Raw genomic sequence first — 18,634 nt, 5'->3', positions numbered from 1 at the left:
TCTACAGTGGCAGGAAGCCACAAGGTCAGTGTGTCTGTGTTTGTCCTGCCCGACTGGCTTGTGTCCTCCATCTGATCATCTGAGACTGTCCGTGCCGTTTGTAGCAATGGGCTGGGATTGTGGTGTGTTTGGTGCTGTGCATTTCTGCAGCGTCGCTCTGCTGCTGTTGGTGGCTGCGGCTGGCGGTTGTTACGGCCTCCATCTTGTCCTGACCTGCTGATCCGCTCCCTGCAATGAGATTTTACTTTACCTCAATCCGGTTAATGAGTTTTCTGTTTTAGGCACAAGATTTTTCTGGAGCTGGAGCTCTGGACGTCCTGCTGTCTTATCTTGCCGGTGTTTGTTTGGGGCGCTCTGGATTGAAACTGTTACTGCTTGGAAAGGCCGGTGGACAGGGTGGTGGACGGGTTGGTGGACAGGGTGGTGGACGGGTTGGTGGACAGGGTGGTGGACAGGGTGGTGGACAGGGTTGGTGGACGGGTTGGACAGAGTGGTGGACGGGTTGGTGGACGGGTTGGACAGAGTGGTGGACGGGTTGGTGGACGGGGTGGTGAACGGACCGGTGGACAGGGTGGTGAACGGGTTGGTGGACAGAGTGGTGGATGGGTTGGTGGACAGGGTGGTGGACAGAGTGGTGGACGGGGTGGTGAACGGACCGGTGGACAGGGTGGTGAACGGACCGGTGGACAGGGTGGTGAACGGACCGGTGGACAGGGTGGTGGACGGGTTAGTGGACATGTTTGCTTTCTTTTGTTTTGATTTACTAATTTGTTTTGTTTTGCATTGCATGTTTGTTTTTGTTTTTTTGAATAATTGCCTTTCTTCATGAACCTGTTGTACACAGAGCCCTGCTCATATGATCTGCTGCTGCCCCCTGGTGGCTGGGAGAGGTCTGACCTGCTGCTTCTCTAGAGAAAAATAACAACATACAGTTAAAATAAGAGCAGATAAAAGAACTGGAGAGTAGTAGGAGGAAGTGGTCGGTTTGTCCTCCAGCAGGCCAGAGGTGGGTCATAACTACCTGCATTTACTCAATTATATTCACTGGAGTGACTTTTATTTTGGTAGAGACAAGATGGAGCCCGTAACACCAGCTTTGAGGCTAACAACTGTTGAGCTAGTTATTCATAGCAGTAACGCTGCCTCTCATTATTATATAATTACCTGATTTTATACATCACTGTGACGGAAACGTGTCTCTCCGAAACCTTTCCCCCTCGGGGCGGAACCAATGTTCTATCCTGCTGTGTTTTCCGGTCGGACAAAGTTCCTCGGCGCTCCTCCATGTGTGATCTGGGCTCGCGCTCCGCTCTCGGTTCTTCTCGGTTCTGTTTTGTTGTTTATTGTTTTATTAGCGGTCTTTGAACATGCCGCGCACCGGAAGCGCCCTGTTCTCCGGGTTCCGGGTTCTGGGTCTCTACTCCAACCACGTGCCGCACGCGCTCCGGTACCACCAGAAGCACCGGGAATTCTACGTGGTGACGTCAGTGGGCAAAAGCTTCCACACGTTTAACGTAAGATGAAAGTGATCGATGCTGATTATTGGAGTTTAATCTGACGGTGATCAGCAACCGATCAGAGGAGAGGGTGACGTCAGAGTGGGAGGATGCATGGGGTTGAATGGTTGGATGATGACCGGATGGATGGACAGCTGGCTGACTTGTGGATGATTGGATGCTGGTTGGATGGATAGTGATGATGTCACAGCTCACCTGTGCTGGTTTCCTGCAGGTGAGCCGCCTGGGGATCGTTTCTGTCAGTGAGTATTGGAACTTTACGCTGATGATGCGGCAGATCGATTCCCTCTGATTGGTCGTGGTGTAACACTGTGGTCACCTAGGTAACAGCCTGCCCGATGACATCACGTGCCTGGCGGCGGATCGGATGTTGGTGTTTGCTGCAAGCGGAACGACTGTCTGTGCCTTCGCCAAAGAGGCAGGAGAACTTCCTGTTGGCCGCCGGTGCTGTGTTCGTTTCTGCCTCTCTATAAAGTTCTTTTTGAATCTCCATCCAGGTGGTGATGCGTTACCATGGACACAAACAGGAAGTGCAGCTGCTGCTGCCGCTGGTGACCATCTGGTCTCTGTCGACAGCGGTGGTGATGTCATCGTGTGGGACGTTCAGGGAGGAGGTGAGCAGAGGGGGCGGGGCTTCAGTCTTCACCTGAGCTGGCTTCCATCGTCTTCCATCTTGGTCTGCTTTGTGGCTTCCAGACATCTACCTGCGGCTGAACTTTGACCCCGGGGCCTTCGACGTGTCGGCCATGATGCACCCGAGCACGTACCTGAACAAGGTGCTGCTGGGCAGCCGCCAGGGGGGCGTGCAGCTGTGGAACGTCAGGACCAGGTGGGGGCGCCGCCCTCCGCTCTGCTACCGCAGACTGTGTTGCCATGGCGATGCTCACCGGCCTCCTTTTCCTCCTCAGTAAACTGCTGTTCACGTTTCCTGGCTGGTCGGCGGCGGTCACCGTCCTGCAGCAGGTCAGAAGTCGGCTGCTTGGTCCTGATTGGTCGGGTGTCTGGGGGGGCGGGGCTTGGTTTTGGTTCTGCTGAATGTAATCTGAAGCACAAAGCTGGTCATGTTTGTAACGTTGAGTGGTGACTAATAAAGTTTTCTCGAGAGGTGACCGACCGTCTGCTTCCTCCCCAGAGTCCAGCGGTGGACGTGGTGGGCATCGGCACGGCAACCGGACGCATCATCATCCACAACATCCGTCTGGATGAGACGCTGATGAGCTTCATGCAGGACTGGGACCAATCAGCACGCTGGCTTTCAGGACAGGTAGTCTCACCTGAGTGGGTCCAGTAGCTGGTGCGTTAGCGGGTCTGTTAGCGTACAGACACATACAGACCTGCTAACGCTAGCAGATAACGCAAGCATCTGTTAGCTGACCCGTTAGCCTCCATTAGCAGAAAAAGTCAGTGTCTATTAGCGGGTTCTTTTAACATTAGAGGATCTGTTAGCACGTCCATTAGCACCTGCTAGCAGGTCTGTTAGCATGTCCATTAGCACCTGCTAGCGGGTCTGTTAGCACGTCCATTAGCACCTGCTAGCGGGTCTGTTAGCACGTCTATTAGCACCTGCTAGCGGGTCTGTTAGCAGGTCCATTAGCTCCTGCTAGCGGGTCTGTCAGCACGTCCATTAGCACCTGCTAACGGGTCTGTTAGCACGTCCATTAGCACCTGCTAGCGGGTCTGTTAGCACGTCCATTAGTACCTGCTAACGGGTCTGTTAGCAGGTCCATTAGCTCCTGCTAGCGGGTCTGTTAGCACGTCCATTAACACCTGCTCACGGGTCTGTTAGCAGGTCCATTAGCTCCTGCTAGCGGGTCTGTTAGCACGTCCGTTAGCACCTGCTAGCGGGTCTGTTAGCACGTCCATTAGCACCTGCTAACGGGTCTGTTAGCACGTCCATTAGCACCTGCTAGCGGTCTGTTAGCACGTCCATTAGCACTGCTAACGGGTCTGTTAGCGTTATCGGGTCCATAGATCTGCTCTCTCCCAGATGGGCCTCCCGTCATGGCGTCCGGCAGTCCACAGGGACACATTGCATTGTGGGACTTGGCGCGTCAGCAGCTGATCGCCCAGCAGAGACACGCCCACCGAACAGCTGTTGCCGCGGCGACGTTCCTTCATGGAGAGCCGCTGCTGGTCACCAACGGCGCCGACAACGCTATTAAGGTCAGCGAGTTGAAACGACCGGTCGCTCTGTTTTGGATCCTGTGACCTTTAACCTTTGTCTTCATCAGGTCTGGATATTTGACCAGGAGGGGGGCGGGGCCAGACTCCTCAGGTGCCGACAGGGCCACAGCGCTCCGCCCACCACCATCCATCACCATGGCAACGATGGGAAGAACATCCTCAGCGCAGGTAAGAGAACCAGATGGTTCCTCGTCGGGTTCCCGGTCTCACCAGAGCCTTTGCTGCCCCCTGCAGGTCAGGACGGCTCCCTGCAGTCCTTCTCCACCGTCCATGAGCGTTTCAACAAGAACATGGGTCACGGTCAGTCCGACGCCAGGAGCTCCTTCTGGGTCTCTTTGTTGCCCTGGATCCACTCCGCTGGTTCTACAGCAAAATGCTTTTCTGTTTCAGGATCCATCAGCAAGAAGAAAGAGAAGAAGAAGAAGAAAAAAGGGTTGACTTTTGAGGAGCTGCGACTTCCTGCTATCACAACGCTAGCTTCAGGTGGGTTTTACCTGATGGCCGATGGTGGCTAGTGGCTGCTAATGGTGTCTAGTGGTAGCTAATGGTGGCTAGTGGCTGCTAATGGTGGCTAGTGGTAGCTAATGGTGGCTAGTGGCTGCTAATGGTGGCTAGTGGTAGCTAATGGTGGGTAGTGGTAGCTAGTGGCAGCTAGTGGTAGCTAATGATGGCTAGTGGTAGCTAGTGGCAGCTAGTGGTAGCTAATGATGGCTAGTGGTAGCTAGTGGCAGCTAGTGGTAGCTAATGATGGCTAGTGGTAGCTAGTGGCAGCTAGTGGTAGCTAATGATGGCTAGTGGTAGCTAGTGGCAGCTAGTGGTAGCTAATGATGGCTAGTGGTGGCTACTGACATTTTAATAGTGGTTAATGGCGGCTCACTGTCGGGATGCAGAAGCACAGAAATAGTCGCCAGATTTTTCACAAGTTGTTGTTTTAATAAAAAGTCTGAAAAATGTGAAGTGCACAACTGAGATCTACACAAAAGTCAGGGAACAAAAGCAATCTTTAATATGGAGAGCAAGAATCAAAATCTGCTCTAATGAACTTAGAGTTGCATAGTTGCTTTATTCTCCTCTCTGCTAACAGAAGCAGAGACTCAATCTTCAAGGACCAATCAAAGGAAAACAGATGGAACAGTTCAACCTCATACGCTCATAACTATCATGTCTACAGGATGTGAAAACTAAACACTCTGTCTCCATGCAGGGAAAAACAGCAAGTTCCCAAATAACCGTCTGGGAACTTCAACAGAAACATCTTGTTTATTTGTATGCAGCTGCATGAAAAACATGTCGACTATAATGCGATAGGGTCAGGGTTGGGGTCAGGGGTTGGGGTCAGGGTTGGGGTCAGGGTCAGGGTCAGGGTTGGGGTCAGGTCAGGGTTGGGGTCAGGGTCGGGGTCAGGGGTTGGGGTCAGGGTTGGGGTCAGGGGTTGGGGTCAGGGTTGGGGTCAGGGTTGGGGTCAGGGTTGGGTCAGGGTCAGGTGTTACGTAACACTGCATGATGCAAATGAAACATTTTCTCTTTAAAAATCTACTTCACAAAAACAAAATGTCGCCGATGTGGATGAATGGAAACATGATAACCCCGCCCCCTTCATCAACGCAGCCATGACTTTTGGCTCCGCCCTGTTTTTTCTAAACAAGGCGGTTAGTTACCGTGGTTACCTTGTCCTCCAGCTGTGGCTCGCCAGTCAGACTGGGACGGCGTCGTGGCGCTCCACCGCGGCCGCCTCGCCGCCTCCACGTGGAACTACCACAGGTGCACCATGGGAGCTCACCACCTGAAGCCGCCTGCTCCGGGGAGGAATGCTGTTGCCACGGTAACGGCGTGACACGGATACCGCCGCGTTGCGTCTGAGCCCCGCCCCTCTGGATTGATTCAATGACTTCCTGTCTTTCCAGGCTGTTGACATCACTTCCTGTGGGAACTTCGCTGTGATTGGCTCGTCCTGTGGACATGTGGACGTCTACAACCTGCAGTCTGGTCTGCACCGTGGTTGCTATGGCGACGAGGAGAAAGGTGAGCCCTGATTGGCTCTGGTCCGATCGGTCGACCGAACGTCCGTCCCTTTGACCTCCGCCCTCTGTCCCGCAGCGCACAGGGCGTGGTGCGAGGCGTCGCCACGGATACTCTCAACCAGCTGACCGTCAGCTGCGGCTCTGATTGGCTGCTGAAGTTCTGGCGATTTAAGACGAGAAAACAGGAAGCGGTTCTGAAGCTGAGCGCGCACCGGCGAGCCTGAGGCTTCACAGAGAGAGGTGAGTCAGGAACCGAGACGGGAACCGAGACGGGAACCAAGAACTGCTCAGTGAGGAACTGAGCATGCTCAGTCTGCGCCGCTCACTGACTCGCCCACTGTGTCCCCAGTGGGATGGTCGCCATGGCGCTGGACAACTTCACGCTGGTGGTGGCGGACATCGAAACCAGACGGATCGTCAGGAAATTCGCTGGTCACCATGGCAACATCACTGACATGGTGGGCAGCTGCTGGTCACTGATTGGCTCTGGTCGGCTCTGGTCGGCTCTGGTCGGCTCTGATTGGCTCTGGTCGGCTCTGGTCGGCTCTGGTTGGCTCTGACCCAGTCTGACTCTGACTCGCTGTCTTCTCTTGTCCTCCATCTTGGTTTCCTCCTAAGACCTTCAGCCCAGACGGCCGCTGGCTGGTTACCACGGCGATGGACCGCACCATCAGGACCTGGGACCTCCCCTCTGGCAGGTGAGCTGTGACATCATGGAGGAGAAGCAGGAAGCCCCGCCCTCTCGTTAATCCATCCTCTCTCTCCTCAGTCTGGTCGACTGCTTCCTGGTTGCTATGGCGCCGGTTGGCGTTTCCATGTCGCCGACCGGAGACTTCCTGGCAACAGCACATGTGGACAGTCTGGGCGTTTACCTCTGGTGTGGACCAATCAGAGAGCGGCAGGTTTCTGATTTCTGGTCGGGTCTTGTTTCAGCCAATCACAGTCCAGCTCTTCTTCTCCAGGACCAATAGGAGCCTGTGTGGGCCGGTGGGGCTCCGCCCCCTCCCAGCTGACTACCAACCAGAGGAGGAGACGCTGCCCAGTGCCGCTGCCGCCCTGATGGAACAGGAAGTGACCTCAGAGGAGTCTGAAGACGGGTTCCAGTCGGCTGAGCAGCTGGGGGCGGAGCTTGTGACGCTGTCGCTAATGCCCGAGTCTCGGTGGAAAAGTCTGCTGCACCTGGACGCCATCAAGGTGAGCTGGGTGGCTGCGGTTGTAGGAGAGATCAGCTGACCCCTCCCTCACCTGTTGCTGTTGCTTGCAGAGGAGGAACAGACCGCTGGCGCCCCCTGCTGCTCCGCCCACTGCCCCCTTCTTCCTGCCAACACTTCCTGGTCTGACGCCTCAGTTCGCGTTGCCCTCGACAACAAAGGAGGACTCACAGGTCAGCCAATCAGAGGCCAGCCCCTCCCCAGCCTGTTTCTGTCACCTGACCCAGAGTGTCTAAATATGGCCGTGTTTCCTGTCAGTCCAAGGTGCTGCCATGGGGTTCACTGGCTCAGAGGTCAGAGTTCGCAGCAGCTCTGGAGTCGGCCCTGGACTCCGGATCGTGTGAGTCCATCTGTACCCTTCAAAATAAAAGCACCATTCTAACTAACTTCACTTTAAAGTTCTATTTGAATGAAAGTTGAGATTTTAGGAACTAAAATTGAATATTGAATACGAGTAAAACTTTAGAATCCTAAGTGAAGAACCGGACTGAGGCGAGTCGTCATGCTGTGTTGCATGACTTTGTGTTTTTGATGTAAAGCGCTTTGAAATGCCTTGTTGCGGAAATGTGCAATACAAATAAAATTTGATTGATTGATTGATATAAATTCTTTAATTTAGACTCAGTGCTTTTATTTTGATAATCTGTGGTGAACTTCCTGTGTCCGTCTTTAACGCTCCTAGTCGATCAGCCTCTGAGGCTCCTGAAGGATTGTGGGCCTGCAGGCGTTTCTGTGGAGCTCACCTGTCTGACGTCAGAAGGGGGCGGAGCCAACAGCCTCCTGCTCGCCTTCATCCAGATGATTGACAGCATGCTGGCCGGTGGGCGGGACTTCGACCTGGCTCACGCTTACCTGGCTCTCTTCTTGAAGGTGAGCTCGTCAGAGCACAGCTTTGGTCTTTTATTGTGAAAGAGCCCCAGCTTCCTGTTTACCTGCAGGTTTGTTTTGTTTTCAGCTCCATCTGCGCACGTTGTCGCAGGATGCTGTTGCCATGGAGACGTTGCTCCGCCTCTCCTCCAGACTGGAGTCTGGGTGGGCGGAGCTTCAAGCATCGTTCAACCAATCACTGTGTCTGCTGTCGTACACAAAGAGTGCACTGCTGTGACACACATAAAATAAAGTGTTTCCTGGTTCTGTTGCTCTGTGATTGATTGATCTGGGCTGATGAAAGTCATCTGCAGAGGTCAGAGTGCAGAGGTAAAAACGATACCGTGAAACGAAGACAGGAGATCCAGACCATCATCTTCACCACCATCATCATCATCGGTTTCATCTATTGATCTTTTGTAACGAGCAGCTTCCTCCCAGCAGGAAGTGAAACAGAAACTGATTCCGTTCTTGTCTGGTTTATGGTTTAGGGATCAATTTTATGATCAATGTATTGTGTGTTTATTTGTTCTGGGTCAATACACATCACCTACTCGTGATCAAAGCTGGGTTTCGTCAGTATAAATACGTTACAGTAATATGTAAATGTTCCCTGAACTGATGACAGGAAACTGATCATAAAGGCAATAATTAATTGTTCTCATTAACATCTAAACTAGCAGAATTATGCCAGCAGCTGGATTTCTGCACGTTTTGATCTGCTCTGAAAAGGCGTGACTTTTGACCTTTGACCTCCTGTCTCAGATCAAGACAGAAGCTACAGGCCGGTTGCCCCTGGTAACAGGAAGTCCTGATGTTATTGATCATCTTTTGGTAATTGGTTGAAAAGTGAAATCTGAACATAAATATATTTTTTTTACATTTTTCATTTGACTCGTTGAGTTTTCAGTTTTGTGATTCTGCAGGATTTGATCTTTTATCTCTGATTGGTTCATTTAGAATAAACTGCCTGAAGATCTTTTTGTCTCTTTCCAACTCAAAGTGGTTTCATATCTATAAATCCGTATTTAATCAGCTCGGTGACTCGGACTTCTTGGTTAAACCCACAATTTTACCCACATGGATCCGTAGTGTGAAATAACGGATCATATTAATAAATAGAAAATCTTTATAAAACTGACTGGTATGAAAAACGTATCGTATTTGAACTGACTTAATGGATAGTGAAGGTGTTTGTTAAATCATAGAGATTTAATCTGAACTGTTCTTGTGATGAATATGTAAAAGTATGCAGAGATATTCCTGCAGCTCTGGTCCATGTCATCCTGCAGATATTCCACTGTTACTTCATCTTTACCAAAATGAAGAGTGGAGAATAACTGATAGAAAGAGCAATGATGTAATGCATGTGACTGGCTGCCAAACGAAATTATTTAAGGATTGTGATAATAACAACATATTTGTCTAGAATTGAGAAAGTATGTAAAATGGCCGGTTAAAGGCACACTTCAAAATCTCACAGCTTTTACCCAGTGGCTGAATTTTTGCACAAAAGATTGAAATTTGATTCAATGTATTTTTTGTAAATGTCCAGAAGGTCCATTAATTATCTCTTTTCCTTTTCAACTATGGAGAGACATTAAAGTGGTTGTGTCTTAAAATTGAGGACATCCCAGAGAAAAGCATCACCCACGATTACTATATTGATGACTTTGATAGTCAAATATCTGACCTGGGAAATATTGTTTTCTTGCTTGTTAAATGTCATATTAAATGTCATAAACCCTGCCGTAAATTCCTAATTAATTTAAACCTCATTGAAATATTTGAAATGTGTAACTGCTCTCTACTTCCTTTAGTTTTAAATTTTGCTCTATTTTTTCATTTGCTTTATTCTTATGTGTTTCTGTTTCTATGTTGTAACGAGTCTTTGTACTGCTCGTCTAAAAAAAAACGAAACTTTTTGCCCAGGTAGTGACGTCAGCGCTGCGCTGACTCAGCTCAGTCAAACCGGAAAGAAAACAGCGCAGCGCGCAGCCGCAGTAGCAGGCTGGGCTCGCGACGTCCTGCGGGTAAAAACGTTTCAAACTTTTGTTCGAATTTGGAAAAACTTTAATTTCCCCGTTTCCTGTCTTCATGATCAGCTGACGCAATGCTGACGTCATCACACAGGTGAAGGAGCGCGAGGGCGGCTGCCGACTGGATCAAACCGGAAGTGAGGAAGAGGAGTTTGAAGTTTGGAGCTGCAGGTAAAGTTGTTGCTCAGATTGGAAACCAGATTCCATCCATGACTAAAGAGGAACTGGCGGGTTGAAGTACTGACGTCGTTATTACCTGGTACCTGCGTTACTACACCTTGGACCCACCAGAACCAGAACCGCTTTCAGCTCCAGAACTGCTCATGTTGCTCAGTCTAGATCCGTCAGAGCAGAAGCTGCAGATTTAGAAAATTGGAAAGAGACCTGCTCACGACCTGTGGAGCCGCGTGATGATGTCACTTTCGGTTGTGACGTCATTGCGTCCGGAGTGTGCATGCCGCACTATTACGTCACAGGCTGGTTCTTTTCAGATCAGAACCTCTGGAACACAGACTTGAGACTTTTGCATGGTTCTGGTTCTGGTTCCACATGGTTCTGGTTCCACATGGTTCTGGTTCCACATGGTTCTGGTTCCGGTTCCACGTGGTTCTGGTTCTGGTTCCACTTGGTTGTGGTTCCGGTTCCACATGGTTCTGGTTCTGGTTCCACATGGTTCTGGTTCCGGTTCCACATGGTTCTGGTTCCGGTTCCACATGGTTCTGGTTCCACATGGTTCTGGTTCCACATGGTTCTGGTTCCGGTTCCACATGGTTCTGGTTCTACTTCCACATGGTTCTGGTTCCGGTTCCACGTGGTTCTGGTTCTGGTTCCACTTGGTTGTGGTTCCGGTTCCACATGGTTCTGGTTCTGGTTCCACATGGTTCTGGTTCCGGTTCCACATGGTTGTGGTTCCGGTTCCACATGGTTCTGGTTCCGGTTCCACATGGTTCTGGTTCCACATGGTTCTGGTTCCTGAACCTCCAGTTTGAGTGTTTTACATGTTCCAGCCTCTGGAAGTTCTAATCAGAACCAGAACCGGTCCTCATCGGTCGAGTTCTCCTCCTGCCTACGTTTCCCATCATGCACCTGCCCATTCTAACCTGGCTGTCTCTTGGTTGCCATAGCAATGAAGAGGGGCCGGGTGCTGCAGGTCCTAGTGGGCGGAGTCTTCTGCCTGGCTGTGATGTCACTGTACCGCATGCTGGAGCTGATGCAGGGGGCGGAGCCTGACCGGGGCGGGGGCTCACCTGTCGGCCAGGTGCAGGAAGTAGGTTCTCGGTTCTGCCAGGGTCCGGGAGGCCCACGGCTCAGTCAGCCAATCAGGTGTCTGTGTGCAGGATTTGTCCCGCCTCCAGCTGAAAATCGACAGATTGGAGCGCCTCCTGGTGGACAACAACCAGCTGGTCGCTCGGCTGCGGGACTCGCTGCTGGCCAGAGAGTCACCGAGGGAGGAGGCGGGGTCAACGTCAGCTCAAACTCCGCCCACAACCGAGCGGCTCCGCCTCCAGGCTGCCAGAAGGCCGAAGAGATGAAGGACGGCGCCGACGGAGTGCAGGTGAGCTGAGCGTGCTCAGAGCAGTTTGTCTGATTGGACGGTTGCTGATCCCATCAGAACCCATCAGAACTGTCTGTTTCCTCCTCAGCTGCTGGACGTCTACGACCTCTTGCCCTTTGACAACCCCGACGGCGGCGCCTGGAAGCAGGGCTTCCAGATCAGTTACCGTGGAGACGAGTGGGCGGAGCAGCCGCTGGAGCTCTTCCTGGTTCCCCACTCCCACAACGACCCGGGTGAGTGGGTGGAGCCGGGCCTGGAGGTGGAGCCTGAGGTTTGTGAAGTGACCGATTGCTCTGTGTTTCAGGCTGGCTGAAGACGTTTGACGGTTACTACCAGGACCAGACCAGACATATACTGGACAACATGCTGGTGAAACTGGGAGAGGACAGCAGGTAGGCCACTGGTGCAGACCGGTCCAGAACTGAGCGGCCCTGCTGGCTGAGCTAGCGGTGTCGGCCCGCTACAGACGCTCTGCTGCTTGTTGGTCCCAGGAGGAAGATGATCTGGGCTGAGATCAGCTACTTCTCCCAGTGGTGGAGCGACATCGATGACCAGAAGAGGGCGCTGGTCAGACGGTAACCTTCATCAACGCTCTTCTTCATCCTCAGTCAGCTGACTGAGTGGGCTGGGGTCACATGTTTCCTGTCTGCTCTGTGATTGGCCAGCCTGGTGGGGGCGGGGCAGCTGGAGCTGGTGACGGGCGGTTGGGTCATGGCGGATGAAGCAAACTCTCACTACTTCGCTATGCTGGATCAGCTGATGGAGGGCCACCAGTGGCTGCAGACTCACCTGGGTAAGGCTCACCTGTCTGCGCGGCCGAGGCTCCGCCCTCGTCGCTGACGCTGTCTGTCTGCAGGCGTGAAACCGAGCAGCGGCTGGGCCGTCGATCCCTTTGGCCACTCCCCCTCCATGACGTACCTGCTGAAGGGGGCGGGGCTTAGCAACATGCTGATCCAGAGGGTGCACTACTCCATCAAGAAGCACTTCGCCCAGCAACGGACGCTGGAGTTTCTGTGGCGACAGAGCTGGGGTGAGACAGAGGACAAGAGACTCTGAGCCCGCTGATGTTAATGTTCTGACTCCGCCCACTTCCTGTCTTCCAGACTCCTCCTCCCGCAGTGACATCACATGTCACATGATGCCGTTCTACAGCTACGACGTCCCACACACCTGCGGCCCGAACCCGGCCGTCTGCTGCCAGTTCGACTTCCACCGCCTGCCAGGGGGGCGGGTCTTCTGTCCCTGGAGGATCCCGCCACAGCCAATCACAGAGCAGAACATCAAGGAGAGGTGAGCAGGGGGCGGGCCACAGCCACACACCTGATATACCTGATGTTTAATATGTGGCGAGGTCAAGAGGAATGTTAATGGAACCAGAATTTTTATTTTGAAAGGCCAACATCCTGTTTAGTCGCCTGCTTTGAGTTGTTGAAAATGCTGCAGTGGCTCTTACTGAGCATGCTCAGAAGGGTGATGCCCCTCCTCCAGCAAGGAGGCTGAACACCAGACTGCCTCTTCCTCCCAGAGCTCTGCTCCTATTGGACCAGTACCGGCAGAAGTCCCGCCTCTTCCGCTCCTCGGTGCTGCTGGTTCCTCTGGGGGACGACTTCCGCTTCGTGGAGTCCAGGGAGTGGGACGCACAGTTCAGCAACTACCAGAAGCTGTTCGACTTCTTCGACCAGCATCCCGAGCTGCACATCAAGGTGAGGGCTCACCTGGCTGGGGGCGGAGCTTATAGTTGAGTCTGGTGGGGGCGGAGCCTAGGGGTGTGTTTGGCGGAGCTAAGGGCTCATAGTTGAGTCTGGTTTTCTGGTACCAGGCACGGTTTGGGACACTGTCGGACTACTTTGCGGCGCTGCACCGGCGGCTGGCGGAGGAGGGAACGACGCTGCCCACGCTGCGAGGAGACTTCTTCACCTACGCCGACCGGGACGACCACTACTGGAGCGGATACTTCACCTCGCGGCCGTTCTACAAGCGGCTGGACCGGATCCTGGAATCCACGCTCAGGTGGGCGTGTTCTGATGGGTCAGGGGTCACGGCGCTCTCTGCTAGTCAAACTCACTGGTTTCACCTGCTTCTCTTCTCAGAGCCACTGAAATCTTTTACACTCTCACGCTGGCTGAAATGCGTCGTTTGCGTGGCGACGGTCGTCTGGTCGAAGGATTTCCGGCACGCGAACATTACCAGCGGCTGACAGAGGGGAGGCGGAGCTTAGGGCTATTCCAGCACCACGACGCCGTCGCAGGAACGGCGCGGGACCCGGTGGTGATTGACTACGGAAGCAGGTGACCACTTCCTGTTCCCACATAATTACAGCAAAATTTTATCAGCAGGGATAAATAAAACCAATCCTCCATTTAATGAGATGCTCTTTAGCTACGCTAGCAGCTACGCTAGCAGCTACGCTAGCAGCTTACCTTTGCCAGTATTTCACTCAACAGCTGCTTAAACCAACAATTAAAATAAAATGACTTGTCAGATGTTTTCGCCTCCATATCTACAATTCAATCTAAATGGATTGAGAATAAAATATTACTTCGTTGCTCTAACAGTGCAGAGGAAAAAGTCTCTTTGTGGCTCACTCTTTTTTGTCAGTCATATTTTAAAGTTGCAATCTTAAGAAATAAAAACACTATTTACAAAAATAATCAATTTTATTTAAAACCAACCAAAACTATTTTGTTCTAAATTAAAATGAAATATGTAGCTTATGAATAAGGCTTGTAACCATCCTGTCTTAATATCATAAATCTATATTTTTGATGTATTTATTCTAGTGATGAAAACCTCTTTGTAGCTTGTTTTGGCATTAGCCTGTTTGTGTCTTATTTTTCCCTCCAAACTCTCTGTTGAAGATGCTGTCAACATGGAAAATGCTAAGAGGTAACTTCCTGTTCAAGGTCAGCAGTTAGCTTTTAGTATTAACAACCCATCACCCATTCCTTCAGTTAGCATTAGCTTTCAGAATTAACTCCCTTTATTATCAGCATTTTATTGAGTTTGTTCACTTGGTTAATGTTGTCGGCATGTTGTTTCCATCCAGATTATTTCACCGATATAAACATGCTAGTAGCCTTGTACTACTTTCATATCCAGTTCTTAGCCTGTTACCTTGTTAGGTTATTAGCATGTTTTGCATGTTATCACTTTGTTAGCCGTTTGCTACATGTTAGCTTTTTTTATGGCTGCTGCAACTATAATCATCTGGTTATTCTGTTGCTATAATGTATGAAGTTATTAGGATATCAGCAACTTGGGAGTCTGATTTTAAAACCTAAGCTGTTTGTGACCTTGTTAGCCAGCTATCAGCATGTTGATACACTCTTATTGTTATCTTGTTACCCTCTTGTTTGGTTAAGGTTAGCATGTCACTCTGTTGTTACCAACCTGCTGTGACGATGATGTAGCATGGTTAGCCTGTTAGCATGCTTAGTCTGATGTTGGTCTGTTTGTGACCTTTATCCTGTGGTGACATTGCTAGCTTGTTGGTTTTAGTATAGTACCTGTATTGTTAGTCAACCGTATTTATGCTGTCGAATGAAAGACAACATGACAGCAGGTTTGTGTTACAGGTTATTTCATGCCATCCTGAACCTGCGCCAGGTGCTGCTGAGCTCCGCCCACTGGCTAATCCTCTTGGACAAGAGCCAGTACCATGAAGACCAATCAAAACCCTTCTTGCAAATGGTGACTGAACCTTTACCTGACCTGATTGATCTATAAGGACTAGTTTAATAATACAAACTCAGACACCTGAAACTTGATCATTGTTTTCAAGTCTAATGTTTACATGACTGCCACTCTGGTTGCACACATGAACTCACATGAACTCACTGTGTTTTTTCAGGATGAGGTGATCTCGGCGCAGGACGCTTTGCCTCAGAAGACGACGCTGATGCTCGGTGATGAGCCCAGGTGAGGAGGTGTACAGCTGCGTGAGGGTTCAGGTATACTTAGATATTGATTATTGGTAATTGCTGCAGGTCGTTGATCGTTTTGAACCCGACTGAGCAGCTCCGTACCTCTGTCATCACGCTGGTGGTGGATTCTCCAGATGCTCGTGTCGTTGATGCAGCAAGCGGTCGACCAATGGCAGTGCAGGTCTCTGCTGTGTGGGCGGAGCCTAGCAAAGTGTCAGCAGAAGCCTTCCAGGTGAGTGATTGATTGATTATTGATCCCAGCAGCAGTAGCTCTCTGACCTCCTCTGCTCCTTTCCTCCAGGTCTCCTTCGCCGCTGAACTTCCTCCTCTGTCGCTCACCGTGTATCATGTGATGAAAGCTCCGGCTGGCTCCGCCCCCCGGGCACGCTATGTCGTTCATCGCCATGGCGACCCACCAACCGTCCACTCTGAGCACTTCCAGGTGTCCCGGCTCCAAGGACCTGAAGCCGACTTGGTGCTAAGCAACAAGCACCTTAAGATATGGAGCTCCCTGGAAACCGGCCTGCTGCAGGTCTGGCCCTTCAAAGTAAAAGCCAGATCAAACAAGAAAAAAAACCAAAATGTTTGTTTTCATTGTGGAGCAGAAGCTGCAGCTGCAGTCCGGTCGGGTCCGACAGGTCCAGGTCCGCTTCCTGTGGTACGGAACCAGAACCTCAGGGGACCGCAGCGGAGCGTACCTGTTTCTGCCAGGGGGGGAGGGGCCTCAGGTGAGTCAGGAGAACACGCCTCCCTCTCTTTTTCTCTCTCATGATCTCTCTCTCGCCCCCTACAGGCCTACTCGTCCTCTGAACCCCCCTTGATCCGGATCACTAGGGGCCCCGTCTTCTCTGACATCACTTCCTGTTTCCCACACTTCACACACACCGTGCGGCTCTACCACCTGGACGGTATCTGTGTTTCCGGCCAGACAGGAACTTCCTGTTCTGATTCAGGATTTTCACAATAAGAGGGTCCTGTATGTTGCAGGGCATGCTGGGAAATCCCTGGAGATGTCCAACATGGTGGACATCAGGTCGGAGGTCAACAGGGAGCTGGTTATGCGGCTCGTCACTGATGTCGCCAGCGGCAACCGTTTCTATACCGACCTCAACGGTTTCCAGGTTCTTCTTTTATTGATCAGCTTTAATTCAGGCAACCAATCAGGAGCTTGCTCACTGACAGCTGATCGGTGGGTTGCTGTGCAGATGCAGCAGCGCCGCTCGCTGGAGAAGCTCCCCCTGCAGGCCAACTTCTACCCCATGACGTCGGCGGCTTTCCTGCAGGACGCGTCGAGTCGCCTGTCGCTGCTGTCGGCGCAGAGCCAGGCGGCGGCGTCACTGCGACCCGGTGAGCGCCGCTCCGGAACCGGCGCCACGGTTCTGTCTAAGAGCTGAGCTCTGTGTTTACCTGTGCAGGTGAGCTGGAGCTGGTGCTGGATCGGCGACTGCAGCAAGACGATAACCGCGGCCTGGGTCAGGGGGTCACCGACAACAAGCCGACCGCCGCCCTCTACCAGCTGCTGCTGGAGGACCGGGGCGGAGCCGAGGTGAGGGTCCGCCAGGTCACCGTGGTGACGATGAGGAACTGGTTCCGTCCAGGTAAATCAGAAACCGCCGACATGGCCCTGATGGCTCTGCTCCGCTTCATCCAACAGGAAGTGGGCGGAGCCTCAGTGGAACACCTGTCTCTGCTCGCCCACCTGGCCTCTCTCTCTCTCTCCCATCCTCCCATCACCATGGTCGCCCCGGGCGAGCTGCCGAAGCTCCGCCCTTTCCAGGCGCTGCGCTCATCGCTGCCGTGCGACCTTCACTTGTTAAACTTGAGGACGCTGGAGGACCCGAAGGTGACATCACTTCCTGTCTCTCCTCACAGTAACTTAATCACACCTGGCCAACACCTGAGTCTGGGACTGAGAGCGCCCCGGGTTCACCTGATCCGAGCGGTCCAGTCTGTACCAGTCCCAGCGGTCTGATCTGGTTCTGATCCTTTCTGATGGGTCAGAAAGAATCAGAACCGGTGGGTCCAACTGTCTGGAGGAAAGAGATCCAGAGCGGTTCTGATCCATGCTCTGTCTCTGTTCACAAACAGGAAGCTGGGAGCCCGTCACAGGAAGTGGCGCTGCTCCTCCACAGGAAGGGCTTTGACTGTAGCTCCGCCCCCACCCCGTCCCCAGCCTGCTCCTGGACTGGCTTGGATGAGGTTGGACTTCCTCTGGACTTCCTCTGGACTCAGGTTTTGCGTCAGTTTCCCGGGTTTACCGATGATCTGTGTCTCCTGCAGCTGGACCTGGACGGTGTGTTCGCTCCGCTGCGGTTCCGTTCGCTGCGCCGCTCCGGCCTGACGCTGCTCCGGGACCACGACCAGCCTGACTCCGCCCACCAGGCGCAGGAGCTCCGCCCCATGGAGATCGGTGCATTTCGCGTGGAGATCGACTGATGAAGCTGTAGCAGCAAACAGGAAGTCTGGCTCTTTCACAATTAAAGCCATCTGAGGTCAAACACTGCGACTGTCTCGTTGCTGCGGCAACATGGGAGTAGAGTGTGTGTGTGTTTCCATGGAGACGATGTTTCACTGTTCTCCCTGTGAATGTGAATCTGGTTGGTTGTTTTCTGTGGACAAGGGAATTCTGGGAAATATTTTTGTAAATTTCTTTGTTTTCTGTGAAACTGATGAAGAAAATGTGAAGGGTTCTGGTTCTGTTCTGGTTCTGTTCTGGTTCTGTTCTGGTTCTGTTCTGGGCAAATCTGGTCCAATAAAAATGTAATTATTGTTGAAATGAAAACATCTGGAGTCATTTTGTGCTTCAGAAAGTTGCTCCCTGTTGATCCAATCCACAAGTTCTGCTGGGTTTTGCTGAATCTTTTGTTAAGAATTAAAGAGGAATAACTTGATTTAGCTCATTAATTCTCTGATCCTGGATTCTTGAGCCTCAATATGTGCAGAGAGAAAGAGCAATCATACCACATCAGACTGAGATATCCAGAGTTTATCCAGAGAATTCAAATGCAAACAGAATGTCACAATAAGCTTCTCACCCAGATTATCAAAAGTCCAAGACGCGACAAAACAGAAATAATTGCATGAGTTGAAAGAAAGAAAACAGAAAATGCATTTTTCTGGGAATTGCGAACTCGGGCAGAAAGCAATTTGAATTCTCTGTTGCAAACGAAAACTTTTATAAGCCTGTGCCTTTCTCTAAATGTAAATATATGCATTAGGAGGTGTGTTTTCCTCAGTGGGGTCTGTCTTAGTATTAATTTTATTACCTCCTGCTAAAGAACCCAAAGGCAGATATATGGATCGTCAAACTGGGTCTC

At 51.6% G+C, this 18,634-nt stretch overlaps 2 protein-coding genes across 2 annotated transcripts; both read left to right on the top strand.

The window, feature by feature from the left end:
* Positions 1-1,355: 1,355 nt before the first annotated feature.
* LOC129356966 (WD repeat-containing protein 36-like) lies at positions 1,356-8,071 on the top strand. Its single transcript, XM_055026500.1, is given in 25 exon segments — positions 1,356-1,514; positions 1,732-1,759; positions 1,841-1,935; positions 2,015-2,063; positions 2,066-2,131; positions 2,214-2,346; positions 2,426-2,480; positions 2,650-2,749; positions 2,752-2,781; positions 3,505-3,680; positions 3,749-3,869; positions 3,936-4,001; positions 4,092-4,184; positions 5,381-5,523; positions 5,606-5,743; positions 5,806-5,923; positions 5,926-5,962; positions 6,072-6,180; positions 6,341-6,420; positions 6,492-6,599; positions 6,685-6,916; positions 6,987-7,106; positions 7,192-7,273; positions 7,616-7,803; positions 7,889-8,071. Coding segments are annotated over 25 exon segments (2,664 nt in total). The 5' UTR covers positions 1,356-1,367; the 3' UTR covers positions 8,039-8,071.
* A 1,716-nt stretch (positions 8,072-9,787) lies between these two features.
* LOC129356960 (alpha-mannosidase 2-like) lies at positions 9,788-18,208 on the top strand. Its single transcript, XM_055026494.1, is given in 25 exon segments — positions 9,788-10,010; positions 10,964-11,106; positions 11,177-11,279; positions 11,282-11,394; positions 11,483-11,627; positions 11,699-11,786; positions 11,886-11,969; positions 12,060-12,187; positions 12,251-12,424; positions 12,498-12,684; positions 12,920-13,097; positions 13,214-13,404; positions 13,485-13,682; positions 14,970-15,084; positions 15,245-15,312; positions 15,381-15,549; positions 15,619-15,849; positions 15,923-16,045; positions 16,111-16,225; positions 16,305-16,438; positions 16,523-16,664; positions 16,733-16,863; positions 16,972-17,160; positions 17,406-17,516; positions 17,598-18,208. Coding segments are annotated over 24 exon segments (3,414 nt in total). The 5' UTR covers positions 9,788-10,010; positions 10,964-10,965; the 3' UTR covers positions 17,754-18,208.
* Positions 18,209-18,634: the final 426 nt, after the last annotated feature.

This window comes from Poeciliopsis prolifica, unplaced genomic scaffold (assembly GCF_027474105.1).
Source record: "Poeciliopsis prolifica strain line A6 unplaced genomic scaffold, Auburn_PproV2 SCAFFOLD212, whole genome shotgun sequence".
Classification (NCBI taxonomy): Eukaryota; Metazoa; Chordata; class Actinopteri; order Cyprinodontiformes; family Poeciliidae; genus Poeciliopsis; species Poeciliopsis prolifica.
This window is presented reverse-complemented; position numbering and strand designations above follow the sequence as displayed.